This window comes from Neopelma chrysocephalum, unplaced genomic scaffold (assembly GCF_003984885.1).
Source record: "Neopelma chrysocephalum unplaced genomic scaffold, ASM398488v2 Primary Assembly neopelma1_62, whole genome shotgun sequence".
Lineage (NCBI taxonomy): Eukaryota > Metazoa > Chordata > Aves > Passeriformes > Pipridae > Neopelma > Neopelma chrysocephalum.
This window is the reverse complement of record NW_020897719.1, coordinates 3232055-3257188: the sequence shown is the minus strand read 5'-3', so window position 1 is coordinate 3257188 and position 25134 is coordinate 3232055. Positions and strand designations below refer to the sequence as shown.

Here is a 25134-nt window from a genome sequence, read left to right as displayed (position 1 = left end):
CAAGGAGATCCAGATCCCACTGGAAAGCATACCTAGAATGCACCTTCTGCAGGGCTGCAAGAAAATAATTCATTTTCAATCACTTTTGTACAGTCAGGTCTTAATACCATTCTGGGTTTATGGTTGATAAACTCTACTTTTTGTACAAAGTTGTCTGAAAAATGCTTATGAATGACAAAAGCTTTGGGATGCTTTTTTTCAGAAATAAGAGCATTTCCCAATCTTGCTGTTCCAAATACCATACCATACTTCATCACAGAATCATAGAATGGTTTTGGTTGGAAGGGACCTTAAAGATCATCTAGTTCCAACCCCTCTGCCATGGGCAGGGACCTTTTTCATTGGACCACGTTGCTCAGAGCTCCATCGAACCTGGCCTTAAGAACCTCCAGGAATGGGGCATCCACAGCTTCTCTGGGCAACTTGTTCCAGTGCCTCACTACCTTCACAATAAAGAATTTTTTTCTGATATCTAATCTAAACCTGCTCTTATAAATAGTCTCTCCTAGTGACAAGCAGTTAGCTTGAAAACTGCCATGAAAAGCTGGGCAAAACTTTTTTTGAGCAGCTTGCTCAGCATCACATGTATAAGATCCTGAAGCTGGAGCACAGGCCACTTCTCCAAGGCCACATGCAAATTCTTTGATGATCAGATAATCTTTCTTCCTTTCCATCTTCCCACAGCTTGATATATTATCTGTCTTTTGCAAAAGTAAGTTAAAGGTCTAGACAGACAAGTTTTATTTAGTGAAACCTGGAGTCATCATCATTGCAGCCCCCAAACAGTCTTGAACCAGGACTATTTCAGTGTTTGTGAGTTTGAGTTTGAAGTCTTATTGATCTGTTTACTTGCCCCTTCTGTCTATAAATCTCTCTTTTTTGGAAGAACCCTGAAAACCAGTTTCGACCATGTAGAGCAGTGTTAACCAAAGTGGAATGATTGCAGTTACTGATATAATTTACATTTTGTAATATGTAGTTACCTGAATTTTTATTTTAAAGGCTTTCAAAGAGACCCTGATGACCCCTAGGGAAATGCCCACAGTGCATGACAGCAAGGCAGGAAGTTCCTGTTAGCCAGCAGCTGCAAAGTTGTGATTTTGCTTTGCACTTCTGGAACTGAATGATTTGGTTACTCCCTAATCCTGTTTTAGGGACCTACATCTTTGATTCCATAGACACACATTGATTTTAGCAAGTATATAGCTCAATGTAGACTTACTCTGATTTTTCATTTGTTGCGGAATAATTTCTTTCTTATCTACTAGATAGTTCCTATTTACTCTGAACTTATATAGAGATGCATTTTATCGGTAAGTAGTTAATTAACTGTAGAGAAAAACAGCATGTAAACATGTTTATAACTTGTCTCAAATATGCTGTATACATAAGAAAAAAGTGCATTTATGAAATATTTTGCACTTAATTTATTAGACAAGGGAAGTATTAACTGTAGTAATGGAATTGATGTATCAATTAATGAAATTGATTGATTCCTTCTGAGGGCCATATGCTGTGTTTGATATAATTTGGCATAAAAACTCTCAATCTGCTTGGACACTTTTAAATACATCAGCAGGAATTTATCTGGAACTTTATATGCCTAATACCTTCTGCAGATCTGTCCTAATGCCCTTTGGGTTTTTAAAATTACAGTATCTCATCCTCTGCCACCTGGATTTTATTTGCCGCAGCAGAAAAACGGCAATGTGGCTTTCTTGATCCCTTTTTCAGACTAAAATAGATTATTCCGAGTAAAGAAGATTTTCTCTCAGAACCTACTAACAAAACTGAAAATCAAAGTTTTGTGTAAGCTGGTGCTGGATTCAGTAATCCAGCTGATCACTTATGTTCTTAATGTGACTGAGGTCATTATTTTTCTTAACCCTAGAAACTAAGAACTTGATTTTTTGACAGCAGGAATGACAATGTTTGCACTATTTTTAAAAATGAAAAAAAAAATGTATGTACACCTTAGTTTGTAAGAATGTGGCATAGGTTGAATCAATCATGAAACAGGCTCATTTGGCAGTCAACATTACAGTAGTTTGCTACCTGATTCCATATATAATTAAACCAAAGCAGGCTTTAATTGAAAAATTTTAGAAGACTCATCTCTTGCCCATATTCCAACCTGAGATTAATGTCTGAGAAGCTTATCAATCTGAAGCCTTCTGACTTAGTCACTTTATTCCATTATTTTGTACTCTGACAAAGTGAGTTAGGTGTTTGCCATGTATACAATCAGTTTACAATGAAAAAGCATACCAAATACTGTTTAAAATTATAGCAGGTAGATGTGTTAATACATTCTAAAACCAAAGGTTGTTTATCTATATATTGCATATTGACAGATGAGAGCCAAAATAATTCTTTCTGACAGCCGTTTCAGCTGAAGGTGGGTAAATTGTTTAGCTTCAGAAAACGTGTTTTAAATATTCCAATTAGCAACTGAGTTTTGCCGTAATTTACAGTCAGCTGGTGTCAGACATGCATACTGGATGCAGCCAGGTTGGTTCTGACATGCATTGCAGCAGTGAAAACCAGGAGCCAACATTTGCTTTTCAGCTGATTACTCTGGAATCACAGAATTGTAACTAAAATGTCATTAGCTCAGTGTTTGTTTTAGAAACTGAAGTTGGGGCTGGTCCAGGTCTCGCTGAAATGTTTTAGGATTTTTGCCACAGGTTTTAGGCAATTGTCCCACTTTGAGCTGAACATACAAGAACTGTTTGACCATTTGGTTACTGAGCCCCTTAAACATTCCAATTCAGTGCCTCTTAAATATTTAGGCCCTGCTGTGAGCAAAATAATTTCCACAAAGTCAAATTTCTTGTTTTATAACTGCCTGCTATTTACTTTATTATTTTTGGTGAGCTACCCTGACTCTGAGCTGGCTGTTTCAGGACATGGGAGGTTTAGACTTGCAATACCCTCTATTATATTCCCAACTGAATGTTTTCCTGTTTAGAGTTAGTCATGAAAGCATTTAATTTTGAAAGCCATACCACATGTTCCCATCCTTTGTTTGCACAGCTGTAAGGGAAGATAACTTCATGGAAAGAACAGTCTTTCCAGCAAGAAAGAATCATCTTCCAAGACAGCCATTTCACTTCTTTTGTGATCCAGCATCTTCATGGCTTCGTATTAGCTATAGCTTCATATTAGGTTTGCTTGGGCATCTGAAATTAAAATCAATGTCTTCTTATTATGTGGTATAGATTAGGTTTTAGGTTGATGATACCTGAAGATCGGCACTGTGTGAGTGCACAAAGAATGTAATTTATTGACAACTGGAAAGCCATTTTAGCATTACTACACTTTATCATTACTAATTGTCTCCAGTTTTCTCATGCACTGTAAGACTGCAGGTGACTATAAGAGAACAAGACAGGCAGCTGTATACATATCTTATTAGCTGTAAATAAGCCATAGTTTGACATAAAAATAATTTCCATTTAAAATACATAACTTCTCTGAAAGTGAAGAATGTGGAGTTCAGTAGCATGTATTCTTCAAATGAGATCTACAAATATGAAATAAAACAATTTAAACACATTCTAATCACAGAACTGAACTTAACAGAATGAATGCTACTAAATGCAAGCCTATAGTACTTTGGTGGAATGAGGTGAAACCATTGATAATTTGTGTTTATAATGTCTGCTCTCATATGTGCATGGAGAAAAGACTGTATCCCAGAGAAGCAGTAGTCTGGAAAAGTCACTTCAACGCAGACAGGCCTTTAATCATCAAAAAGTTCCTGATAATAAGGCGGATATCTTCTATTTTAAAATTATTTTTTTCAACAAAGGAAGTAGCTCAAGGAACTTAATGACCTTGACTAATTTTATTTCGTAGCCATTGATCTCATTGTCTCTTTCTTTTTTTATTCAAATATTTTAAAAGGAAAATCCATATTCTTGCTTTTTCAATTCCTAAATAGTTTGTTAGCTCTGAGAGTACTTCTCTACGAGGAACTGAACATATGAGAAAAACTACAATAAAGAAATATTTTGCACCAGCAAAAGACTGTAGCTTTCAAAAAACCAGTATATCAGTCCAACAGTTTCTGTTTCCAGAAAAATTTGACTTGGTTTTTGCAAAGGTTTTACTTCATTTCACTTGATTTCAGCAAGTATTACATATATGGCTTGAATAGTTTACATTTAAATGAAAAAAATATTTGTTCTATTATCAGCCCCTTAAAATAGTTTGTGATCTGTTCTGATAGGCTTTTTTTTAGGAATAGGTATGAGATTAATTTGTACTTTTATATATGATATCTTAATTATTAATGTTTTAATATATTAATTTATATACTATACATTAACTATTGGTATGTAATAATTTATCTTATAATACATACTATATAAAGTTATATATAATTTTCTTGTTTCATTGCCTCAGAGCTTGTAGACACGTTTATAACAGTATCTTTGCTTTCTGGGTAATTGTAGAGATTTGGAAAAGCAAAATATTTACTTAGTGGGGAAACTCCTTTGTGTTATCAGTTTTTCACTTTTTAATCTTCTAGAGTATTTAAAACAACATGGCATAAATTTGTACCCCTCCTCTTCCCCTTCTTTCCCCAGAAACCAGGAAAGCCACTGTAATTTTATTATTTTTGGAGCAAGAGACAGAAGGCTGTATGTTCTTAAGACCCCAGCAGGTGTTTAGGAATGACTGGATCTTTAGACTAATTGACCTGCTGGTGATGCTCTCCCCTCATTTTTATTTCCACAGTTTTGATACAGTGATTGCCCTCTCTTTATGTGGTACCCTATCTTGGATATGGTTTGAGAAGAGGTATATTTCTGAAGCATTAGTTTTATTTTAGACAGCAGTAGTTTGTTCTTTTTTTGTGTGTGTGAAATAAGTTGAAAGTAATTTGACTTCCTCCTGCTTTTGTGTGGTATAGAGTTAGTTTTCTTCTTAGTAGTTTGTGCTTTGCTGTGTTCCAGCCAAAACCAGTACAAACTTGGTTAGATGATGGGCTTCAGAGTAGTTTTCATTCATTCCAGGACTCAGTTCGTGTCTAGTATGTTGTGTCATGCCTTTTCCTTGCTTCTGAGACAGTACTTATGAGGTGAGGCTCTTTGCTTGATTGCCTCTTGTGTGCCATGCTGACGATATCATGAAATTGATCTTTTGCTACCACGACTGCAGCCTGCTGAGATGGGGAGGTATTACCACAATCTTTGTGTGTTTTCTGAGGAGGTGTGTGATGCAGAATCAGCTCTACTTAGAAAGCAGTATTTGGGCAAAGCCTACAGCTTTTGGATCTTCTTGTTTATCCCAGCAGATGGGAACAATCTGACTCCATCCAGTTCTCTGAGCCTCACAGTGGCAAACCTGATATGATCTTTTAATTTGATTTTCATTAGAACACATAGTCTTTACTAATTACTCTCTTTTCTAATGTGGTGACAGTACTGTCAAACATATCAGGAAATGTATCAATTCAGATACAAATTGCATGTAAATATTTCCTGGTATTTTCCAGTGAGATATTTTGTTATTATACTAATTTTCTTCACAATCTATTTGAGGCCTAAAACACCTAAGTGAGTCTAATTGTGTACTTAACGTTTGTCCATTTCTGTGTGCAGTGAATGTTGATGCTACAGCAGGGCTACATGAGGGCAGGGCTGTGAGCGAAGCTGGAGTGTTCTGCTTTGGTAATGCCTGCTACCCTTTCCTCCCATGCTTTCCACCTGCACTGTGGTGGGACAGCACTGTGCATGGAGCCAGGTAATGCAGATAAGATTATGTGCCCCAGCACTGCAACATCTCATTTTCTGTAACCGTACCCTAAACTTCCCTGTTTGTGGAGGAGGCACTCCATGCTGCAGGCAAATTCACCAAGGGGCTGAGTGGATATTCTTGAGCTCATCAGTTTTGTACTTAGGAGAGCAGAGAGTTCCATTATTTTTCACCCTCTAAGAACAGGATTTGAGACTTAGACTTTTTTAAACTTCTGTGACAGACAGTCAGCACTCTTACAAAATACTTTACAAAACAAGAGGTGATATGATGTCTATAGCAAAGCAGCAAAGCCTGTGGATTTCAGGCATCATTTCCCGCTTTGCATTCATGATTGCTCATGAGATGCCATGTTCAGTGCCAGGGCTGAGATCTTGTTCTTAGCAATGCCTTGCAGGCTTGTTGAATTACCAGGTACTATGAGTTTAGTGTTGTAAAATCTTTTTGACTTCTCAAAATAATTTGGTTCCTAATTATTTGGCTTAATGTAAGTGATTTACAAGCTTAAAGAGTGCTGCTGCCCTTTTTCACCTCTAATTATTTTCATTTGAGAGGAAATCAATGATAGCCAAGAATTTCCTTGTCACAAAAAGTTTGACATCTTTAGGCATGTTTGACAATGTCCTTGTTACACAGCCAAGATCATCATTTCAAACATCAGCTTATCCAATATCTTTGTTATTTTCTTGTCATTAATGTTCTTTTGGACAGCATCTTTTTTTTTCACTTCTGGATACTGCTTTTTTTTTTTTCCCCATTCTCTTTCTTTTTAATTTACAAACTCAAAAAACCTGTTTCATCCGTACTGCCTGTGCTTTGAACAGCTTTCATTATTTCACTATTCAGACCTCAAGGAAACTGTATTTCTCACAGGGAGAGCGTCTTCCATACCTATCAGTGCACCATAGCCTCTCACCTATAGCAATAGGTAGAGTTTGCTAGTAGTAATGTTCATTAAAGCCTTTAAAATTGAATTATTTAATGAGAAGTCACTGAACTTGCAAAACCATTCACTGTTAATATCAACTAATTAAAAGACAAGACATTTTGTGTTGGCTATCAAGGGATTTTTAGGCTCTTTATTCTATCCAGTCAAAAATGGTTGCTCACCTCTGAGAAAGCAAAGCTGTAGAGAAAAGTCATAAAATACATCTCTGGTAGAATCAACAGCAGGATTCATCTCCCATGGCCTGGCCAAAACCATGGGATATACATAGGTTATAAAGAAGTAATGCAGGATTAACATAGTGCTTCTGTATAGGTATATTTGAGGTAAGTGTGATGTGCTGACAGCTCAGTTCAGGCAGCTGGAAATACCAGTGATATATTGGCAGCTCAAATACCACAGAGATGTTCTTGTAAAGTAGCTTGCACATATTCAGTACTTAAAATTTTTACAACAGCATCTTTTGAGAGGACTAGATCAAAGAACAACTGGTATCACTGAGGGGGTACTCAAAATTACGATTACAATTCAAAGAAGTTAGGTTACAAGTTCTGACAAAAGCATATCTTGCCAAGATTACTTGAAGATAGAACTTGATGCATCGGTCAATTATAATCTGAGTATGCTGCCACCAATCCAGTAGATTTCTTTGTGCCCTTGCACCTTCTTTGCTTTACTTGGTTGAGTGGTAGAACACAAACATCTACACTTGAGGTACTCTGACCCAAACATTAACAGGAATGATAATGTTTCTGAAGAAGATATAGCAGAATTATTATTTTAATATAAAATCTCAGCACAGTGGCCTTTGTAACTACAAGAACACTTTGACCAAGCTTACGCTCAGAAGAAACTGGGTCTGGGAAAGACCTCAAAAGCTCATCTAGGCCATCCTCTCAAGGTTCATGCCAGATTCAACTCAGCCTAGATTGTTCCAGGATACTTAATACATCTGTACGGAATAATCTCTGATGTTGAAGATCTCACACGACCTCACCTGCCTTCTCCGGCACTTCCTTCTACTGTTCTTGCTATTAGAAAGCTTTTCCTAATGTCTAGCCACAAACTTTTGTGCTGCAATTTTTGTCTTCTCCTCCATACTTAAAACCGACTTTACCATAATGCTCACGGGGAGGTGGTAGAAATAAATGAAGTGATTTTGTGGGTATAAGAAACACTTCGTGTGGGTGCAGCTTTTCTGGCACAGCTGAGTTTTTACAGGTGCCGCTTTTGTATTTTTGAGAGACTAAAATGGTCTCTTCCAGCTAAAAAGTGCACAAATTGGCATAGCCAGTATAAATCTTATCTAAGTACGTATTCAGGTAGTGTCAAGGCTTTGTATTTTTGGCTTCACACATACATTAATCTGTAGTTAACTTGAGAGAAGTTCTGGGCTGTTGTCCCATAAAACATGAGTCACAGGTCCCCTTTGTATAAGTTTTTCGTTGGGACAATGACCCAGGGACTGTACTGAGCAGTATTTCAAGTACAAATGTGTTAAGATGCTAAATATTGATAAAATTATAAAGTTTCTGTGATACCATATCAGGTGGAAGATACGCTGGCCAGAGACACTGAGGCAGAAGCAAATTGTACTCACATATAAATTTCTCAAGGATATTTCTGACCAGCCTCAGACCCATCGGGATTTGGGATAAGTGGAGTTAATCTGCCTGCTGTGAATTCCGTATTTCAATCTTCACTTCTGTCTGAAGGGTTTTCTGGACAGCAGCAACGATGGGGGTGTGCTTACTTAATAAAAAGGCAATTTTAGCTCCTGATTCTGCAATTCAGTGGCTGACAGAAGTCTTTGTATCTCTATCCACATATTTGGGGTTTGTGTAATGGCACACAGAGTTTCAGAGCAAATGTTTATATTTCAGAGCAAGATGCTTCTATTTCTCCTTCCCTCTGCCCATTATATGTGGGCAGAAATGTTCCCTCTTCTGTGGGTTTTCAGAAGCGCTTTGGATATCTTTGTGTCCAGATAGAGAATAAAGAATGCCCTAACAAATATGGGGGGATACCCATTACACTGACGTCAAAAATATGTATTTGCCCTTCTCACCCTAGTCTAGGGTGAATCCATTAAAACATAATGATCATCCGCATATTCAGCAATTTTGCAGTAGCTGCTGAGAGATGCTTGTGTCTTCTGAATCCTCGTGTTATGATCTCACCATGTGATGTTTGTGTGCTGCACTGCTCTGCATTTTCCTGCACTTTTTTTAAATGCTAGGAAACATTTCTGAAGATCTTAATGTTTTTGATAGCTCACAGATGTTGATTATTCCACTGGGCAGATCTTGGGTTGTGGCTCAAATGCTTCAGAAAAAATATGCGGACTTACTTTTGTCTTCTCCCGGGAGCATATACTGTCACCACAGAAGAGATGTGGAAACTGACAACTCAACACCTGGAACAAAGTCCCTACCAAACTCTATTAAATTGGAGAATTCAGCTGCTTAAAGGCTATGAGAGAATTCTGTTGATTTGTAAAGAGTAAGCTTGTTGTGCTCTAAGTATTTTGACAGATCTTCAGCTGGTATAAATAAGCACCATCAGTGAAAAAAAAAAGCCTCTTGAATTTGCTTGAGAATTTGGCCATATATCAATGAAGTTTTCAAGCAAAACAACAACAACAACAACAACAACAACAAAACAAACCCAAAAAACAACAAAAAACCCCCACCAAAACAAAACCAAACCAACTCAACCAAACAAAAAAACACAAATCAAAACAAAACCAGGCATATCAGTTATGTTTGTCCTGGCGTGGTATCTAATGGGTGTTTAGCTATCCTAAAAGTGCTATAGATTAGATTATTTTAGAGCTAGGGGATTTGCTTAAAGTATTATAGACTTTTCGTTACATTGAGGCTATCCTTTCCAGACAACACTGACTTTTAGGTACTGTTGTTATCCATGACCATTCCTCAGTGCAGGACAGACTTAGCTAAGACATATCTCTGTTTTAAGGATATGAAAATAACAGATGGAATCCCTCTGCCTGCCATGCATAGGCAGGAAGCAGCCTTCTCCCTTTAGCTACTTGATGTTATCTTCAGCCTCAGGATGTTATTTGACTTCTTAAGACACAAAAATAGTTGTGAAGAAACTAAATCTTGCAGCAGTTGTAGAGCTTCTGTAACTTATTTTCATTAGCCTTAATAGGACAAATTTGTGTGTTATCTGGTGCTTGAACTGGTAGCCAGTTTTCCCAGTGTGCTTGAAAATGGTTTCATACAGCAGCATACTTCACAAGATCATTTTTATTTTATGTTGCGTTTTCAGGAAACCGATTTGGTTTGCAGGTTGATAGTTTTAAACCGGTGTTGGGAAATGGAGGAGTAGCTGAGGCATCAACACACATTGATTGAAGTATAGGTGTGTTTTTAGGTTATATGTTATAGAATTAATGTTACAGTATCACCGTAAAAGTGTACAGTATCACTGTGGTCTACTACACCCATTCCAGGACTTGTGAAGAGTTCTCTGGTACTGTTATTTGTTATTGCCTGAGAAGTACAGACAGCATGAGCTAGGGTTATTTGTGCAGGTGGAGCCAGTTCTGGAACCCTTATTCACTGAAAGATAAACTTAACTTCCGCTAGAGCGTGCACAGAGTTTCTGAAACACTAAATAGCACATAATAGTAAAGGGATGCTTTGCATTACTGTGGAATGGTCAGGATGCTCTCCTAGCATTACCTGGTCAACCTGGTGTTTTGTTCTCTTGCCACCTTCTGATTGTAACTGAAGTGTGAGACACAGTCATTCCATTTCTGAAACACTAAATAAGTGCAATGAAGTGACTTCTCCACAAACCATTAATTAGAAATAAAAATAAAATAAAAAAACAAAAACAAACAACAAAAACCCAACAAAACAAACAAACAAAACCAAAAAACCTACCACACAAAATGCTAAAATCTTTTAATTTCTTATGTTTAATTTTAGTCTTGGAACTGAACCAGGTGATTATTCCTACTTACGGAACTGTGCCAGATCAGCAAATCCTTCATACTGCTGAATGGGTGGGTACTTCTTTACTTTAACTTGATTGCCTGTAATATATGCTCACATAGATATGCAGCAGACAGTAGCTGTTCCAGAAAACTGCATGCAGCACATGCAGTTCATCTGTGTCATTGAATCTGAGTTGCTGTTTGTGCTGGTTTAAAAGTTAACCAGCAAGGCAAAATGAACTCAATTCAAAAGAGAGATTTATAAGTCAGAATAACAATTTATTAAAATAATGCAATAAGTACAAGTATACAGACAGACAATTGGTTTTAACCCACAAAACCCAAATGTACAAACCCAGCACCCTGGGGTATGAACAAAAGTGGTGTACCTTGGCCCACCCCCCGAGTCCAAAGCAAAGGGAGAGGGGATAAAACCTGCTGGTGGGAGAGCTGCTGCAGTCTGGTCAGAAGTGGTGATTGCAGTCCAGTTGAGGGTGGTGGTCTCAGCCTGGTTGGGAGCAGCGGTGGTCTGCTGTCTTCCTCTGGGTCCCACGAGAGAGAGCTCCAAGGCTCTGAAACTCCCAGTTATATACTCTCCAGTTCAGGCGGGAGTGCTCAGTCCCTCCCTCAGAGTAGGGAATTCCATAAAAGGGCATGCGGATGCTCAGTCCCTCTTATCAGAGCGGGGAATTCCATATAAGGATATCAGAGCAGGGAATTCCATAAAAGGGTACAGGAACATCTTCCCACCTTGCAGGCCTCTACTGACAGCAGTTTTTGGGAAATGGCATGGAGGCTATAGAATACACAGTTTTGGGTTACACCCATCCAGGGATGAATTGGTCCCAGCCGTTCTAACCAGGACACTGTTATCCCCATTTCCCTAAAGTTACCTAAAGTCATTGACTCAGATATGAAAGTACAGGCTGTCACAGGCACTGGACTCATTTAAGAGTGACCCATATATATTCACTGTAAACCAGTACATACACATAGACCTCCTCTATCTATGTAATTTTGTTCACAAATGTTTAGGGTTTGTGTGTGTATACAAGGATAAATAGTTCTGAACACACCCCACATATAAACACACGTACCCTGTAAGTTCGTACACACCCAGGTTATTAGTTGGCTGACATGTGAGTTCAGGATTCATTTTTACAGAAAGCTTGGAGACACCAGGAAATTCCTTACTCCAGAGACTGAAGTGTCAAGAAGGAAAAAGACCAAGAGGTGTCTGTTCCCTTTACCAGAGTTCAAATTTGCCAGCTTGCCTAATGTTCTCTGCAGTTAACAGGCTGATGGCTCCAGCTCAAGATCCCCTGCCTCAAATCTCATCAAAAACCAATACCTAAGGTAACAGGAAATGAGTTTCCTTCTGGGAGGTGGATACCCTTGCCTCCACCGCCCCTGTGTTTTTTCAGCTTTGTTTGAAGGTGCTTCAGTCTCTGGAAAAATGTTTAAACATTTTTGGAAGCATGAGGTGCAACCAAGAGCTTTCATTTCCCAACTGAGTGCCCTCCTTCTTAGACTCTCCATGTGATTCATTGAATTTTTTTATGCATTTATAGGAAGTAGAATAGCATCAAAACAGCTGGACTGTCATATACCTTGTGGTTAGAACAGTCTCTTCTAGCAATCTTCATAGAATTTATTTTTATTTCTCCTGTAAATTGAAGGTCAAAATCAATTTTTATTTTTGAGTATTTTATATATATATAGGTTATTTTTATTTTGCTAGTAAACTCATGTTTACTAGCAGTTGTAATTTCTGCTCAGTTTCAGCAGCATCTTCTCTGCATTGCTACTTCCGTGTCAGGCCCCCCTTGTCATTCACTGAGTAGTTTCAGTGAGTTGGAGGAGCCAGAAAGATAAAATTGAGATATGCTGAACCTGATTGCTAAATGAATGAGGGCAAATTGCAGGTAGAAATGGAAACCAAAGAGGAAGCCTAACCTTAAATGATTGAATAGAAGGGAAGTACTATGCCTTTTGTCTAAACCTAGATCATGCTTTGCACCTGGAAGTATTCTGGAAATTTTATTTCATTTTGCAAGTCATTCTGGAGTAGCCAAAACTAAGTAAATTATTGGCTAATAGAAGCAGTCCTGTTCTTCTTATGGTACTGTCTCTAATTACAGGGTCACATGCTAAGTTTGCCACAAGATCCCTGCCACATTTGACACATGAATAGGACAATCATCTTCAAAAAGCCCAAATTCTGTGCAAATGTTGTTTGTACTACTTCAGCAAGGTGTAAATGTGGCACGAAATTACAGTGAAGGAATTAAAGGCTCTTATGACCAGTGAAACTGAGTTCAGTTCTAGATAACTGGACTTGTGAAGTCACAGCCAGCTTTTGTTTGTTTCCTGAGTGTCAAAGGAGACCATCTGTGGCCCCTGTTTGCGTTAGTTCAAATTAGTGACTCTCACTTTGAAGAGAGAGAATTGCTGAGCTCTCTGGAAAAAGTCACTGTCCTGGTGTCTCAAGCTGCAACTCCAAATTTAGGAGAGTGAACAGGTTTTGGCATTGATGTCTAGATGCCTTATGTGATCACTGTTAAAATGAGTGTTATACTGTTACTTTCTCTCCTGGTGGTTCTTTTAAAATTAAATTTTTCAACATTTGCAGAACATTGGGATTCAATGAGAAGAATACCACAGGCATAGTCAGAAAAAAATCTCTATTTTAAGCATCTGGGCTATTTAGATGTGGTGTAACAACAAAAAAAAAGACATTAAAAAAGAAGATAATAAGGAGTATTCCATAAATAGGAGCAGATTCCATAACTACAGGGAGCCATAAAAGTATGTCATGTGATTGTACAATTAAATCATATATCATAAACAATATGTACAAGGAAGACAAAATTGCATAGACATCATTAATTCAAGCCTTTTCTAGCTCATGTTTTATTTTATAGCTTGTCTGCTTTATAGGTACATAGTTTGAAATTGTGTGTAGCAATAAGATTTTTTTTTGAGAGTCAACATCTTCATAGAGGAGGTTAACTTCTTCAAACTGTCTATTACTGCTGCCCCTCACATACAATTTCTTCTGCAAGAAGGCTTCTGGGAAGTTCAAAAGAGTGAATTTCCCAACTCTTGCATCTCCAGAAGGATGGGAGTTGCTGAAAAGCAGGTCTTCAGCAGTGCACTTTCTTCATTTTATTTAAAAGTAAGGCCATTTGGTCTCTCTCTAGTCAGGAGCGACTGGAATTCGTCCTGCAGCCAGCAGCGACCTGACGCTTAGACAGGAAGTCAAGTGGGTGTCTGCTCCAAACTTAGCTCAGGGGACAAGGCATCCCAATGTCTGGCCAGTTACCAGCTGCTTTCTGCTGGCAGAAATGTGTGACTGTAATGACACCCCATATTTTTTTTAATTGTCTTTAGTCTAAGTTTATTTCAGTTTTTTACATAGCAAAAATTCCTTTGCATGTTGAGGAAGTGAAAGAAAAACCTTCTTCTGATTAAGTGCTTGCTAATATTCTCATTGTTGCTAAAAAGAGAACTAAAACAGTCCTCTGTTGTTATTAACAAATACGAATAACAAGGGAAAATATTAAAGGCACAACAGTTTTATGGCCCTACAGACACAGACCAGCATTATTATGCAATATGCAAATAACATACATCTTCCAGTACGATCTTATATATTATATATATCAATGGCATCCAGAAATAAATGCTTGTGTTGGTCCTAATGTCAGAAAGTTGTGTCTATTGGTTGCTCAGAAGATAAAGTAATAAAAAATCTTGTTATATGTCTGTGATAGTAAGAAGAACTTCCTATTTCTGTAACATTTTCTTCAAATGATCTCAAAATCCTTTACAAATAATGATGTTTCATGATGTCCTGGTAATATAATTTTTTTCTTTTCATTTACTTGATTTGAAGTTTCCTGAGGTGGATAGAGAGAAATAACTGTGCTCGTGAACAAACACACTGAATTTTTCACCTTTGTAAAACCCACAACTGAAGTGCAACCTGCTGTCCCCGTGGGACTGTCACTGTGCCCCTGCAGAAGGATTTTTTGCAGGTGCCTTGTCAGCAGAGGCAATGTTGCACAGGCTTTGCTCTGCTCTCTTCTTTCCCAGTACTGATTTATTCCCTGGCATGCCACAGGAAGCTGTTCTGAAGCATATCTGAAAATTATGTGAGGTTGCAGACAAGTAGTTTATCCCTCCGGTAATGATTACATTTGGTGCTATTGACAGTCACACCAAAGACCCATACAGGCAAAATAAAGCACTTCTTTTATCCTTTCAGTTAGATAAATCATTCCTGCAAAATCTCTTGTTATTAAAAAAAATCAGCTTACAATACTGTGCTTGTTCAGGGTGTAGTAAACAATAAATAACTGCAATTCCTGTGCACATATTTTTCTTCATGCTTGTCTTGGTGCTGCAAGACATTATCCCCACTGAATGTTTACCTATATAATGCCTAGAGAACCCTGGAAAAGTGATCAGGTTTCTCAGTAGTGCAACTGTTTTTCCTCCTCTGACATGAAGCATTGCTGTTTCTGAAGGGAGCTTTCCACTTGCATGATCTCCTTTCATCTTCTACTGCAGGCATCACATGTAGCCATGACTACAGGAACGGTCTCAAGAGTGAGACACAGCAACTCCCCTTAGATACCAGCAAGCCTGGTTATACTTGTGGAGGGGCACATGGAAATCTCCCTCCTGAGGAGCTCTGAGTCAAGAGGGTGTTTGAGTGTTCCATAAGGTGGGCATTTGAAGCCAAACCAGTTACTTCAGCCTTTTACAGCCCTGTGTGGAGGGGCAAGCTTGTCTTCATGTTCCACTTGCCCTTCTCTGAGTGCCACTGTGGCTGGGAGAGCAGATGCTGTCGGCTGGTGACTGCTTGTGCTGGATTACCAAAGAGTGCAGGAAGCTCCTTATTCCTCTGCTGAGGTGGCTGCTGGGGGACGGGATCAGGGAGGATGAAGAGAAGGTGGGGAAGGGAAGGGAAGGGAAGGGAAGGGAAGGGAAGGGAAGGGAAGGGAAGGGAAGGGAAGGGAAGGGAAGGGAAGGGAAGGGGTGTGCATGGCAGAGAACCTCTTATGGCCAGCACCTCCAGTGTGACTACATCATTGCAGCACTTCCCAGCTCCAGCAGGATTCCACAATCTGTGTGTACCTCTGCTGGCAGCAAGGGCCCAAGCACTGGGGATGTGCAACAAGCATTTGGCGCTGAGGAGGTGGTGTCTGCATTTATACGTTTCTGGGCTTTTTGTTACCGCAAGCTCCTCCAGTCTTATTCCTTGGAGTGAAGAGCCTCTGATGCTCACCTGATCTGACCTGTTCCAAATTCAATTGCAGAGATACACCTACATGGATGTGGTCAGGCTGCTTCTAGGCTAACCCATGTAGGTGTAACCTCAGTGTTCCAAAAAGCATTAGTCACAGCCAGGCCCTCCTCTCCTTCACACTTCATCTGTTAATAAAGCAACTAGTGGTTCCCTCTCTCCTGTTGGTAGGCAAGCAGTTGGTTGTACAGCATTTGGAGAGTTCTGAAGCATTGTGGACTGTGTGCTAAGTATAATTAGTATTTCACAACTATTTATGTTACATTTTTTTTATTTATTAATGATGTTAATCAATATTAACTTGCTGTCCACTAGGATATTATTAAAACAGTAGAGTGCACAACCAATTGCCTCCATCAGTACTTAAAATGTGATTATGCTGCGGCTAAGAAAATTAGATAGTGCAGTAAATGGACCCCGTGTTTGTTTCTTACAAAACAAAGAGGTGTCAGTGGGCCTGTTCATTATTTTGGGTTATAATTTGCTACTGATACTTAACAAAAATTACGTATTGGAATTTCAGCACCATTAACTTATATATCTATGCATGCAAGCTTGTGTGCATTTTTATGATGATAATGTTTGTAATACTGTCAAATAATATTACATATTAAAAACAAACAAACAACAAAACCAAACATTGTCTCAAAGGAATTACTAACTTTAAAGCACACCACATCTTTTTGGTTTCCAGTCCTGTTTTTCCCCCGATAATTATGTTGAATAATACGTGCTTTTCCATTACGAACTATCCAGTAGGGATTACAAGATATACCACACGTGATTTAATGTGGCTGTCAGAAACTGGGCTATTACTTTCCCTTTTGCATTTCACTTCTTACTTTTAATTTAGCAACATTTAATGTTACATTACAATTGATTTATGTGGATCTTAATTGTGATCTCAAGTATTCAGGCTCAATGAGACAATTCTTTATTATTGATATATAAAGTGTCTATGGATAGGTCAACTGAACAATATCCTTGTGATTAAAAGCAATAGTGATTACATTTAAGAAGTTAGCTTCATAAGTATGAACTTCTGTGTATTTGGATTTGTGCAGTCCAATATTTACTAATCTTTTAGCTATATTCCATTTATATATGCATAGTTTGAGAAAGAGAGAGAGATATAAAGGTGTATGTGTATGATTGATAATATTTATACACACATGTGAATGAAAACATATGTGAGTAACTTCATGAGTCAGAATACTGATTAACAGGTAGCTTTTATATCTATTTTATATATAGTTTTTATAACTATTTTATATATAGTTTTTACTATATTATTATTGCTAATCCAGTTAAGCCAGTTATTGCCGCTTTTATAAGCTTAAAGAAGACTACATTGTAAGGAAAATGTAGTGAAGTTATGCCAACACAAATTATGATCAAATCTTGTTGTATCAAAACTTGATTTTATGTTTGCTGTTTTCCATTTCTTTCTTCTCTACTCTGTGGAAGAAGTGCTAAAAGGTGTAGCAAAAAATCCCTCAAAGCTATTGCTACTTTTATGATTTCAAATGCTTGCATTTCACAACTAAACTCTGTCTCTTTAAACAGACGTTATTATAATGATACTCCTACGATTCCAAAGAGGAAAAATCCCAATTAAAAAATCTTGTGCTTTATGCAGTGGCAACCCTTCCCCCTGTTATTCATTACCTCAAGATTTGGGCTCTGTTTCCATCATTGCAACATGAAGCCATTTTAGCCTGTGCTGGAGCCTGCTGAGGTTCCAGGGGAGAGCAGAAGCTGCTGGGCTGGGTTCTGTGCCTGCTGGGCTCTGTTCTTCACACCTCCCTTCTGCCGCTACTCCAGCACCTCCCAAGCTGTCTCCCAGCAGGAGGTGTTGGCTGTTGTTAATGCTTTCCTCCCAATAGGAATCTAGTCAACATTAAATCATCATGGTTATGTTTTAAATGAGACTGGAAATGGTAGCAGAAGGGCTGTATTTCACACCCATGACTAGTCCTCAGCAGAAGGAAAACTTGTCAGGGCCAGTTCTGATTTCTTGATGGGACTATGCTGACTTCACCTCTCAACAATTTAGAAATTCACACCTGTGACTTGCTTCAGGTGATAGAGATACTTAGTGTCATTGTGGTCTGGTGATGCCATCTGAAAGTTTTCTCCCCTAAAACTTTGTTCACAGTATGTGGTTGTATGTTGATTTGGTGACTGCCCAGGTAGTCTCTGAATCCTAGCCCAGACTTTGAAACTAACGTACAGCCAACGTGTGTATTGGCCATATGTCAGTGTGTGTATGTATATATGTGTGTGTGTGTATGCGTGCGTGCATGTATGTCAGCAGCTGCTTGCTGTCAGGTTTGTCACAAATCCCGACACACAGGTGGGATTCAAAGAAAACTGTTCTATTCAAGAATCTGCTCAGACTTTTGAAGCAACTAAGTTAACAGGACCTCTTTACAGCAGGTCCTAGCCTTTGCACATACGGTGTAAAAAATAGTGAGTTTAAACTCCCCTGAGTTTATTTAAAATACGGAAATTTTGTCGTAATTATGGGGAGACACATCTTGGTCAACTGTTTTGGCTCAACCGGTAAATAGTAACAAAATAATCTACAGGGAGAGGTTTAGAAAAAAACCCATAGGAAATTTTGTATTTGAAACATTGACACGTGGTTCCTAAAACACTGTGTGTTCCCTGGAACTCAGGTGCTCCTGGCTGAAGACTACATTCTTTTCAATTCTTCACAGTTGAATAACAATCATTTCAGGCTGCATTTCAGGGTTTTCTGACACCATAACCACATTTCCATGGCCTTTGTGTGGAACAGACATCCCAGAGCTCCCAAAACCTAACCTAGCATGCCTCATGAAGTTTGGTCTGCACTGATAGGGAAATTCCAGGGATAGGACATCTGGGGATCTTTTCCATGTACACAGTATACGCAAGAGATTATTGTGTGTCATTTTGCCTGACCTGACTCTGCCTTGGGCTACCCTGCATGCCCAGTCAGCTGGAGGCCAAGACTACTCTGCATTTCTTGCCAGATTTGGAGATCTTACCTTCTCTAATGCCATGCTAAGACCCATTTCAGACTTTTGATATCAATCAATTTCAGTGGCACTGCCCCCGTTAACACCATGGGTGGATTTGGTCAAGTGCCTGAGAGGTTGGTGCTCATTACATAGAAGGATTCTGATAACATTATGGCTATATATTACCTGAAAGGAAGGAGTTGTTTATGTGTGATAGTGCCCTCAGTAAGAAACTATAAATCATTACTCAAGCATTCAGGTTTGCCTGTCATCAATGTGTCTGTATTGTTTCACACATGAAATAACACATTAAGATGTTGTTAGTGGATATGACAATCTATTCAGCTTTCCTCCGGGGACTAGATAATGGCTTATGGATTTATTAAAACTTCTGATTTTGGCATTTATTATAACATGATGGATGAGTGGCATACAACAATGGTTTTTTGCGTGTTGTGAATAAAATGAGAAATAAATCCACAAAGTATGTGTCTGTTTTGAGAGTTCATCTCCAGCCTGGCCATATTCTTTGTTCTCTGGGCAGTGGTGAGTTCAGGTATAAGTGTGCATGAAAATGCTGCTTTTTTTTTCCCTAAGAATCGCAGAGATGCTTAAACTTCGGGCAGGTAAGGGGACAGATGGGAATGCACTAATTCTGAGACTCCCATCAGGCAGCAACATATTTTGCAGACAAACTGTTTAACAGTGTGTCCATGATGGCATGCAAATTACTGGACACACACATTATGTGGTACTGGTGCTGCATCGCGCTGCTTCTCCCATTGTGAAAAGATAATGTACCATTTTTAAAGAAGAAAATCAGGTCGAAATTCTGTTGATGTCATGTAGAGACTTGACAAATTCCTCTGGATATTTTTTTTCCTTCAACTTTGTCACTTTGGGCTTCTTGTTACACAAGGTTGATAAACCTTGAATTTCTATGTTCACTGAAATACTGTGTAACAGGAAGCAAGTAAGAAACTAGTGAGTAAAGATCCTCATATTAACCTATGCTACCTGCCTTCCAGGTGGATTTTGATGATAAGCCTGACTCCTTGTTCTTCAATGATGGGCAGCGAAGAATTGACTTTGTTTTGGTATATGAAGATGAAAGTAAAAAAATTATTCATAAGAGGAGTGATCGTAAAAAGCATAAGGTGAGTTATTTTTCATATATTGGGTGTTAGAGCATGGGCAGAAAGTGTGTGAGTGCCCTCACCCAGAACAGCAATTGCATTGCCCTACTTTTCAGAGCTGGGAAAGTGAAGCCCATCAAACTGAGCAGGGAACAGGGCTCAAACCAGTAGATTGCTGTGTAAATAGGCAGAGCTCTGCATATCATCTCTGTCAGTGTGTTCTTGGTGACCTGGGAGGGAACCCTTTAGGAGATTTAAGCAGAAAAATGCTGGTATCAGGTTCCTGGTTAGAACTAGACACCAAGTTCTTCAAACTGGGGCAATTTCTGTACCCACAGTAATTCAGTTAGACCCCTGGTGGACTTTGGTATTAAAATCAGAGTATTCAGAGGAACCCAAAGGAGGCAGCTCACCAGGGGCTCCAGATCACAGTTATAAACACAGCTGCTGACATTCTGCCCAATAAAGTAGCTAAGTTCTTTATGGGAAATAATTGTACATTATGTTGCCACCAGGATTTCTCCCTGTACCACTCCTTCCCTTGACACTTCAACAGCTTGGCCCTCCCTAGGGACCTTGCAAAAAATTTCTGACTATAGCCAGTGACTTCTTGATGCTCCTTAGCAGCTATGAACCACAATAATAGATTATTTTTATTTATTATTTTTTAATCATTTCATCAGTTCCACCAATTATGGCACCCAGGGTCACAAACCCAAGCTATTTTAATCATGACCTGTCAGAGAAATATACATCCATGAGATTGTAGGCCCCTTGGCACCTCCACTCACCCACCTACATCCTTCTCTGATTTAGCAACGATCCACGTTCCAGCAGCAGGCTCTGGTAGAGACAGACCAGGACAAAGATATCACTGAAAGCAACTCATATACAAATAATGATTTGCAGTTAGGAAAGAGAAGAGTAGGAGTAAAAAAGCCTGTAGCTAAGTTGGTTGATACTGATTACACAATGTTGTCATTGGCATTAACGGGACAGCCATAAGGAATGTCGTTAGTAGGGTTTGAGGGAGTCCTGCCGTGGGTGGATGTTGCATTACACATGATCACAGGATCAGCAATAAAAATTAATTGAAAGAGGTAATTAGAAACAAAAAGCTGCCCCTTTGGAAAGAATCGTTTTTATCAATTAGCATTTTACATTTCTGTTTGTAATGTTTGGCCATTGCCCAAATGTGTTTAAAAATATAATGAGCATCTTTTCCAAACAGTGATGGAAACGAAATGTGAGCAATGGAGTAGTATTTTTAGTGTAGCATTAATGGTAGACATTAGCCAGAACAAAACTATGAATAATTAGATAAGAAGATTGTGGGTAATGAGCTAGGTGCTTGCAAAAAACTTTACTTTTGAAGGTCTTAGTCCCACAAAGATCCACACTGAACCTGTGGCATGCTGAGGAAGAAAAAGCAGTCTACGTACATGGAACGAATGCGAGAACAAGAGCATATTAGCCGAATGATAAGGCGAAGACTGAGCGGCTGGAGAGCAGTTCTGTGGAAGAAGCCCTGATGGTCATTGTGGAGAGCAAGCTGAACAGGAGCCAGCTGTGCAGCCTGACAGCAAAATGGCCAACAAAACCTATATGGGCAGAAGTACTGCCAGGAGAGTGAGACACATAACTGGGGTGACGTGGATGTCTCAGAAGGAAGCTGAAAACAGCAGTGATAGCAGTTTTCAAAGCCAGTATTTCCATGGACAGGGAGAAGCTGAAGCCATAGGGAGACTGTACGTGTGTACCTTATGTCTGGGATTGAAAGGAAGATGACAATTTATGGTGCAGTTTTGAAACCTTAGAATTCCAGGGAGATAATTAATATTTTAACTTACCACAGTTCCCAGAATAGTGTGGGGATGATGCTGCCCAAGATAGACTCAGTTTTCATCACTGTTGGCATAAAATCTACTTGATGGTTTGTCTTTACTGACACTGGTTTTTATTTGCTTATAATTTTTTCCGGGGCAAATGACTTCCATCCTTTTGAAGGAGACAGAAAGTCAGAATCTTAATGGATTAAGAGAAAAAAGGCACAGATCCACCTGTTCTTCTGCAGCAAGAGAAGAACGAGATCCTGGGATTATCATTATATTGGATTTTAATGACTTTCTGTCCTTTTTCAAAAGAATTGCATGAGTGTAACATTAGTTTATGTTCATTAACACTATTCTTGGGAAAAGATCTCAGAGGACAGAAGGAAATAACTAAAAGCATGGGTGTGATTTGGACAGTAGGAATAAATATGTGGAATTCTGGAGCTCTCAGAGATGCACAGTGGCACTGTGCTTCTCTCATTTCCATTTGTTTCTGAAATCTGGAGGCAAAGTCAAACTAATGAAATGGCAACCTTATGGAAGTTTCCAACATAATTTATAGATCCAAAAGTTAGCAGATAAGTTTCATATATGCAATTCAATTCAAACTCCAAACCTTTTTAAGATGGTATACAATTAATTTTGCAAGCTCTAGCAAAAATCAAACTGCCAGGAGCAGATTCCAGAAATGGTACCTTGCAAGCAATTGAAATTCCTGCCCAAAGCACGGTTTTTAAACCTACAATTTATGTTCCCTATTTGTAAGGATAGGTTACCATCAGATTAGAATTTAAATATCACCAGTCTTTTCAAAAATGCTCCCAAATGCCACTTCTATCTATTGGGGTCCTCAAGGAGCTCATTGTTGAAAGTCAAAGGTTCAAGGGCAGAAAGGTAAATCCAAAATAAATCAATGCAGAGTGTCATTCTCGTCCATCTATTTCCCCCTAACAGAAATAAACAGAAAGACTGTCAGTCATTTAAGTAGGAATGTGGGCAAAATCTTCATTTTCAGTCATGAAGGAATCTGTGCTTCACAGAAATAGACTTTTTTTTTTTCCAAATTTAATGAAAACTATAATTCTTGGAGAATATTACACACATCTTGTTGGGGGTTTTTTAAAGTATAGTCATACTGGGAACTTCAGCAGGGTTTCAGAAGTTTGTCTTCATAAGCAAACGAACAGTTCCTGCCTCTAGAGTTGTTTAGTTCAGATAACCAACATAAAACCAAAACCAACCAAACAAAACCAAAACCAAAAAACAAACACACCAAAAAAACAATGACTAAACAAAATTAAAATACGCTTAAGTAACTTCTCAAGGACAAGTTGTACTTATCCCACTGCTTAACATGTGTCATACCTGTGGTAAAAAAACAATACTTGGGTTTACAGAAAAAAGGGTACCTCAGTGCGATTTTATGTAGCGATTTGAGGCAACCAAAAATCCAAATATTACTTCCTTAATGGAAGGAAGGGTGACAGAAGGATACAAACACAGATAGAAGGAGGGAATTACACTGAAGTTACTACATGCATTCATAGGACCAGAAATGGGTCTTTCCAAACAAGGTGACTAGAAGCCACTGTTGAGGACAAGGCTCAATTGCAGTGTTGCCAGTTCTGTGTGGTCATGGATCAGGTTTCAGAAAACCATGAGGCTGGCTTAAAATCAGAGGATATCTCAGAAAATATGTGTTTGGAGTTCTTTGGGTTTGGGGTTTTTTTTGTATCATCTTTTGTAGCGTGTTCTGCTTCACATTTTTATGATTATCTTCAAGCATAAGGGAAAGAAGCTTACAGAGCAGAGCTTCTCAATCAATTAATTTTCTGATGCTGACAACTGAGACTTTGAGGAAAGTTCCAAATATCATCAAAGAAACTGTGAGGGTTGGCAGCTAGCATTGATACAGTGATCCTCTCCACTCCATTCAGCTGATTTCCATGGGGGAGGCTTTGAGCCCCATGCTCTTTCTCTTAGTGACTCTGATTCATCTGTTGCCTGTCAGGTAAGACAGAGGTGGCTACTCAAGCACTCTTTTCTTGTTAAGATTCTTCCCCTGAAACCACCTAGAAATTGTTCTAGGAAACTTTTCTCTTTGCACAAAAGAAACTTAACGAAGATTTGAGTTGGCATTCTTCTGTCGTAGTCAAAGCAAAACCTCCCTACCATTTACAAAACACAGGGGGAAAACTGGTCTGCTTCCAATTTCCAGACCCACAATCTTTTCAATCTCCTCAGCTTGGCAAGACAATCACCAGACATTGAAAGCACTAGGGTGAAAGAAGCAGCTCCCAAGAACTGACCCTTCTATGTGCCTATAATACTTGTCACTTACTTGCACTCTGCTTTCACTTTCTTGAGACTGCATATGATTATGCATCCTATTGTGTCTTTGTCAACTAGCCATTCAACCATCAAAACCTGTGTCAGGTTTAGATCAGCAGCATTACCATGATTACTTTATTATTGTAACTTAGCCTTGCAGGTGGCTGAGCAAAATGCTGAATACTAAAATAAACTTTGGATGATCTCCACCTTCCAGCCTAATAAGCTATCATATCTATACACTGTATTCCCTAGTCAATGCAAAACCACGATAGACTCCTCTGGGTAAAAGTCTAGCTCCTCCATAGATCATTGTATGCATAATTCAATCATTTATATAAAATAGCAAAGCCCCTAATTAGCAAAGCCTCCCAGGGGCTTTGTTTCTCACTACTTGCATTAATGCATTATTAGAAACCTTAATATTGTCAACATTCCTCTAAGATTCTGAGGGCAAAATTAATTTTGGGAACTCCTTGCCATAATAAATTATTAAAGGAATCTGATTAAAAGATTTTTAAAAAATAGTATTAGACTTCTACAAATGAGAATTGAATCTATCTTTTTGCTATTTAGGAAGGAAATGAAACAGGTATTTAGCCCCCTGCCTTTTTTTATTTGCTGAAACAAAGCAGAAAACAAGTTGAAATGTTTTCATGATTCAGTATTATTCACTTTAGAATGAAACATGTGAATATGGAAGAAGCAAAGAGGTGAGATAAAGAGGCAAAAGAGTTACAACTGGAGTAACAAACAAATCCTTTGTTGTGTACTATATATATTAATTTACTTAGAAGCCAAGACTGAACCTTTACCTTTGAAGGAGATTGGAGA

General features: G+C 38.6%; 1 protein-coding gene across 2 annotated transcripts in view; it reads left to right on the top strand.

Annotated features, from left to right (window-relative positions):
- ANO6 (anoctamin 6) overlaps positions 1-25134 on the top strand; it is an 88547-nt gene that overhangs the window by 18035 nt on the left and 45378 nt on the right. For both annotated transcript variants that reach the window (XM_027682221.1, XM_027682220.1), the window contains exons 2-3: positions 10672-10748; positions 20030-20158. In XM_027682221.1, the coding sequence (XP_027538022.1) occupies positions 10672-10748; positions 20030-20158 (206 nt within the window). The remainder of the gene's footprint in view (positions 1-10671; positions 10749-20029; positions 20159-25134) is intronic.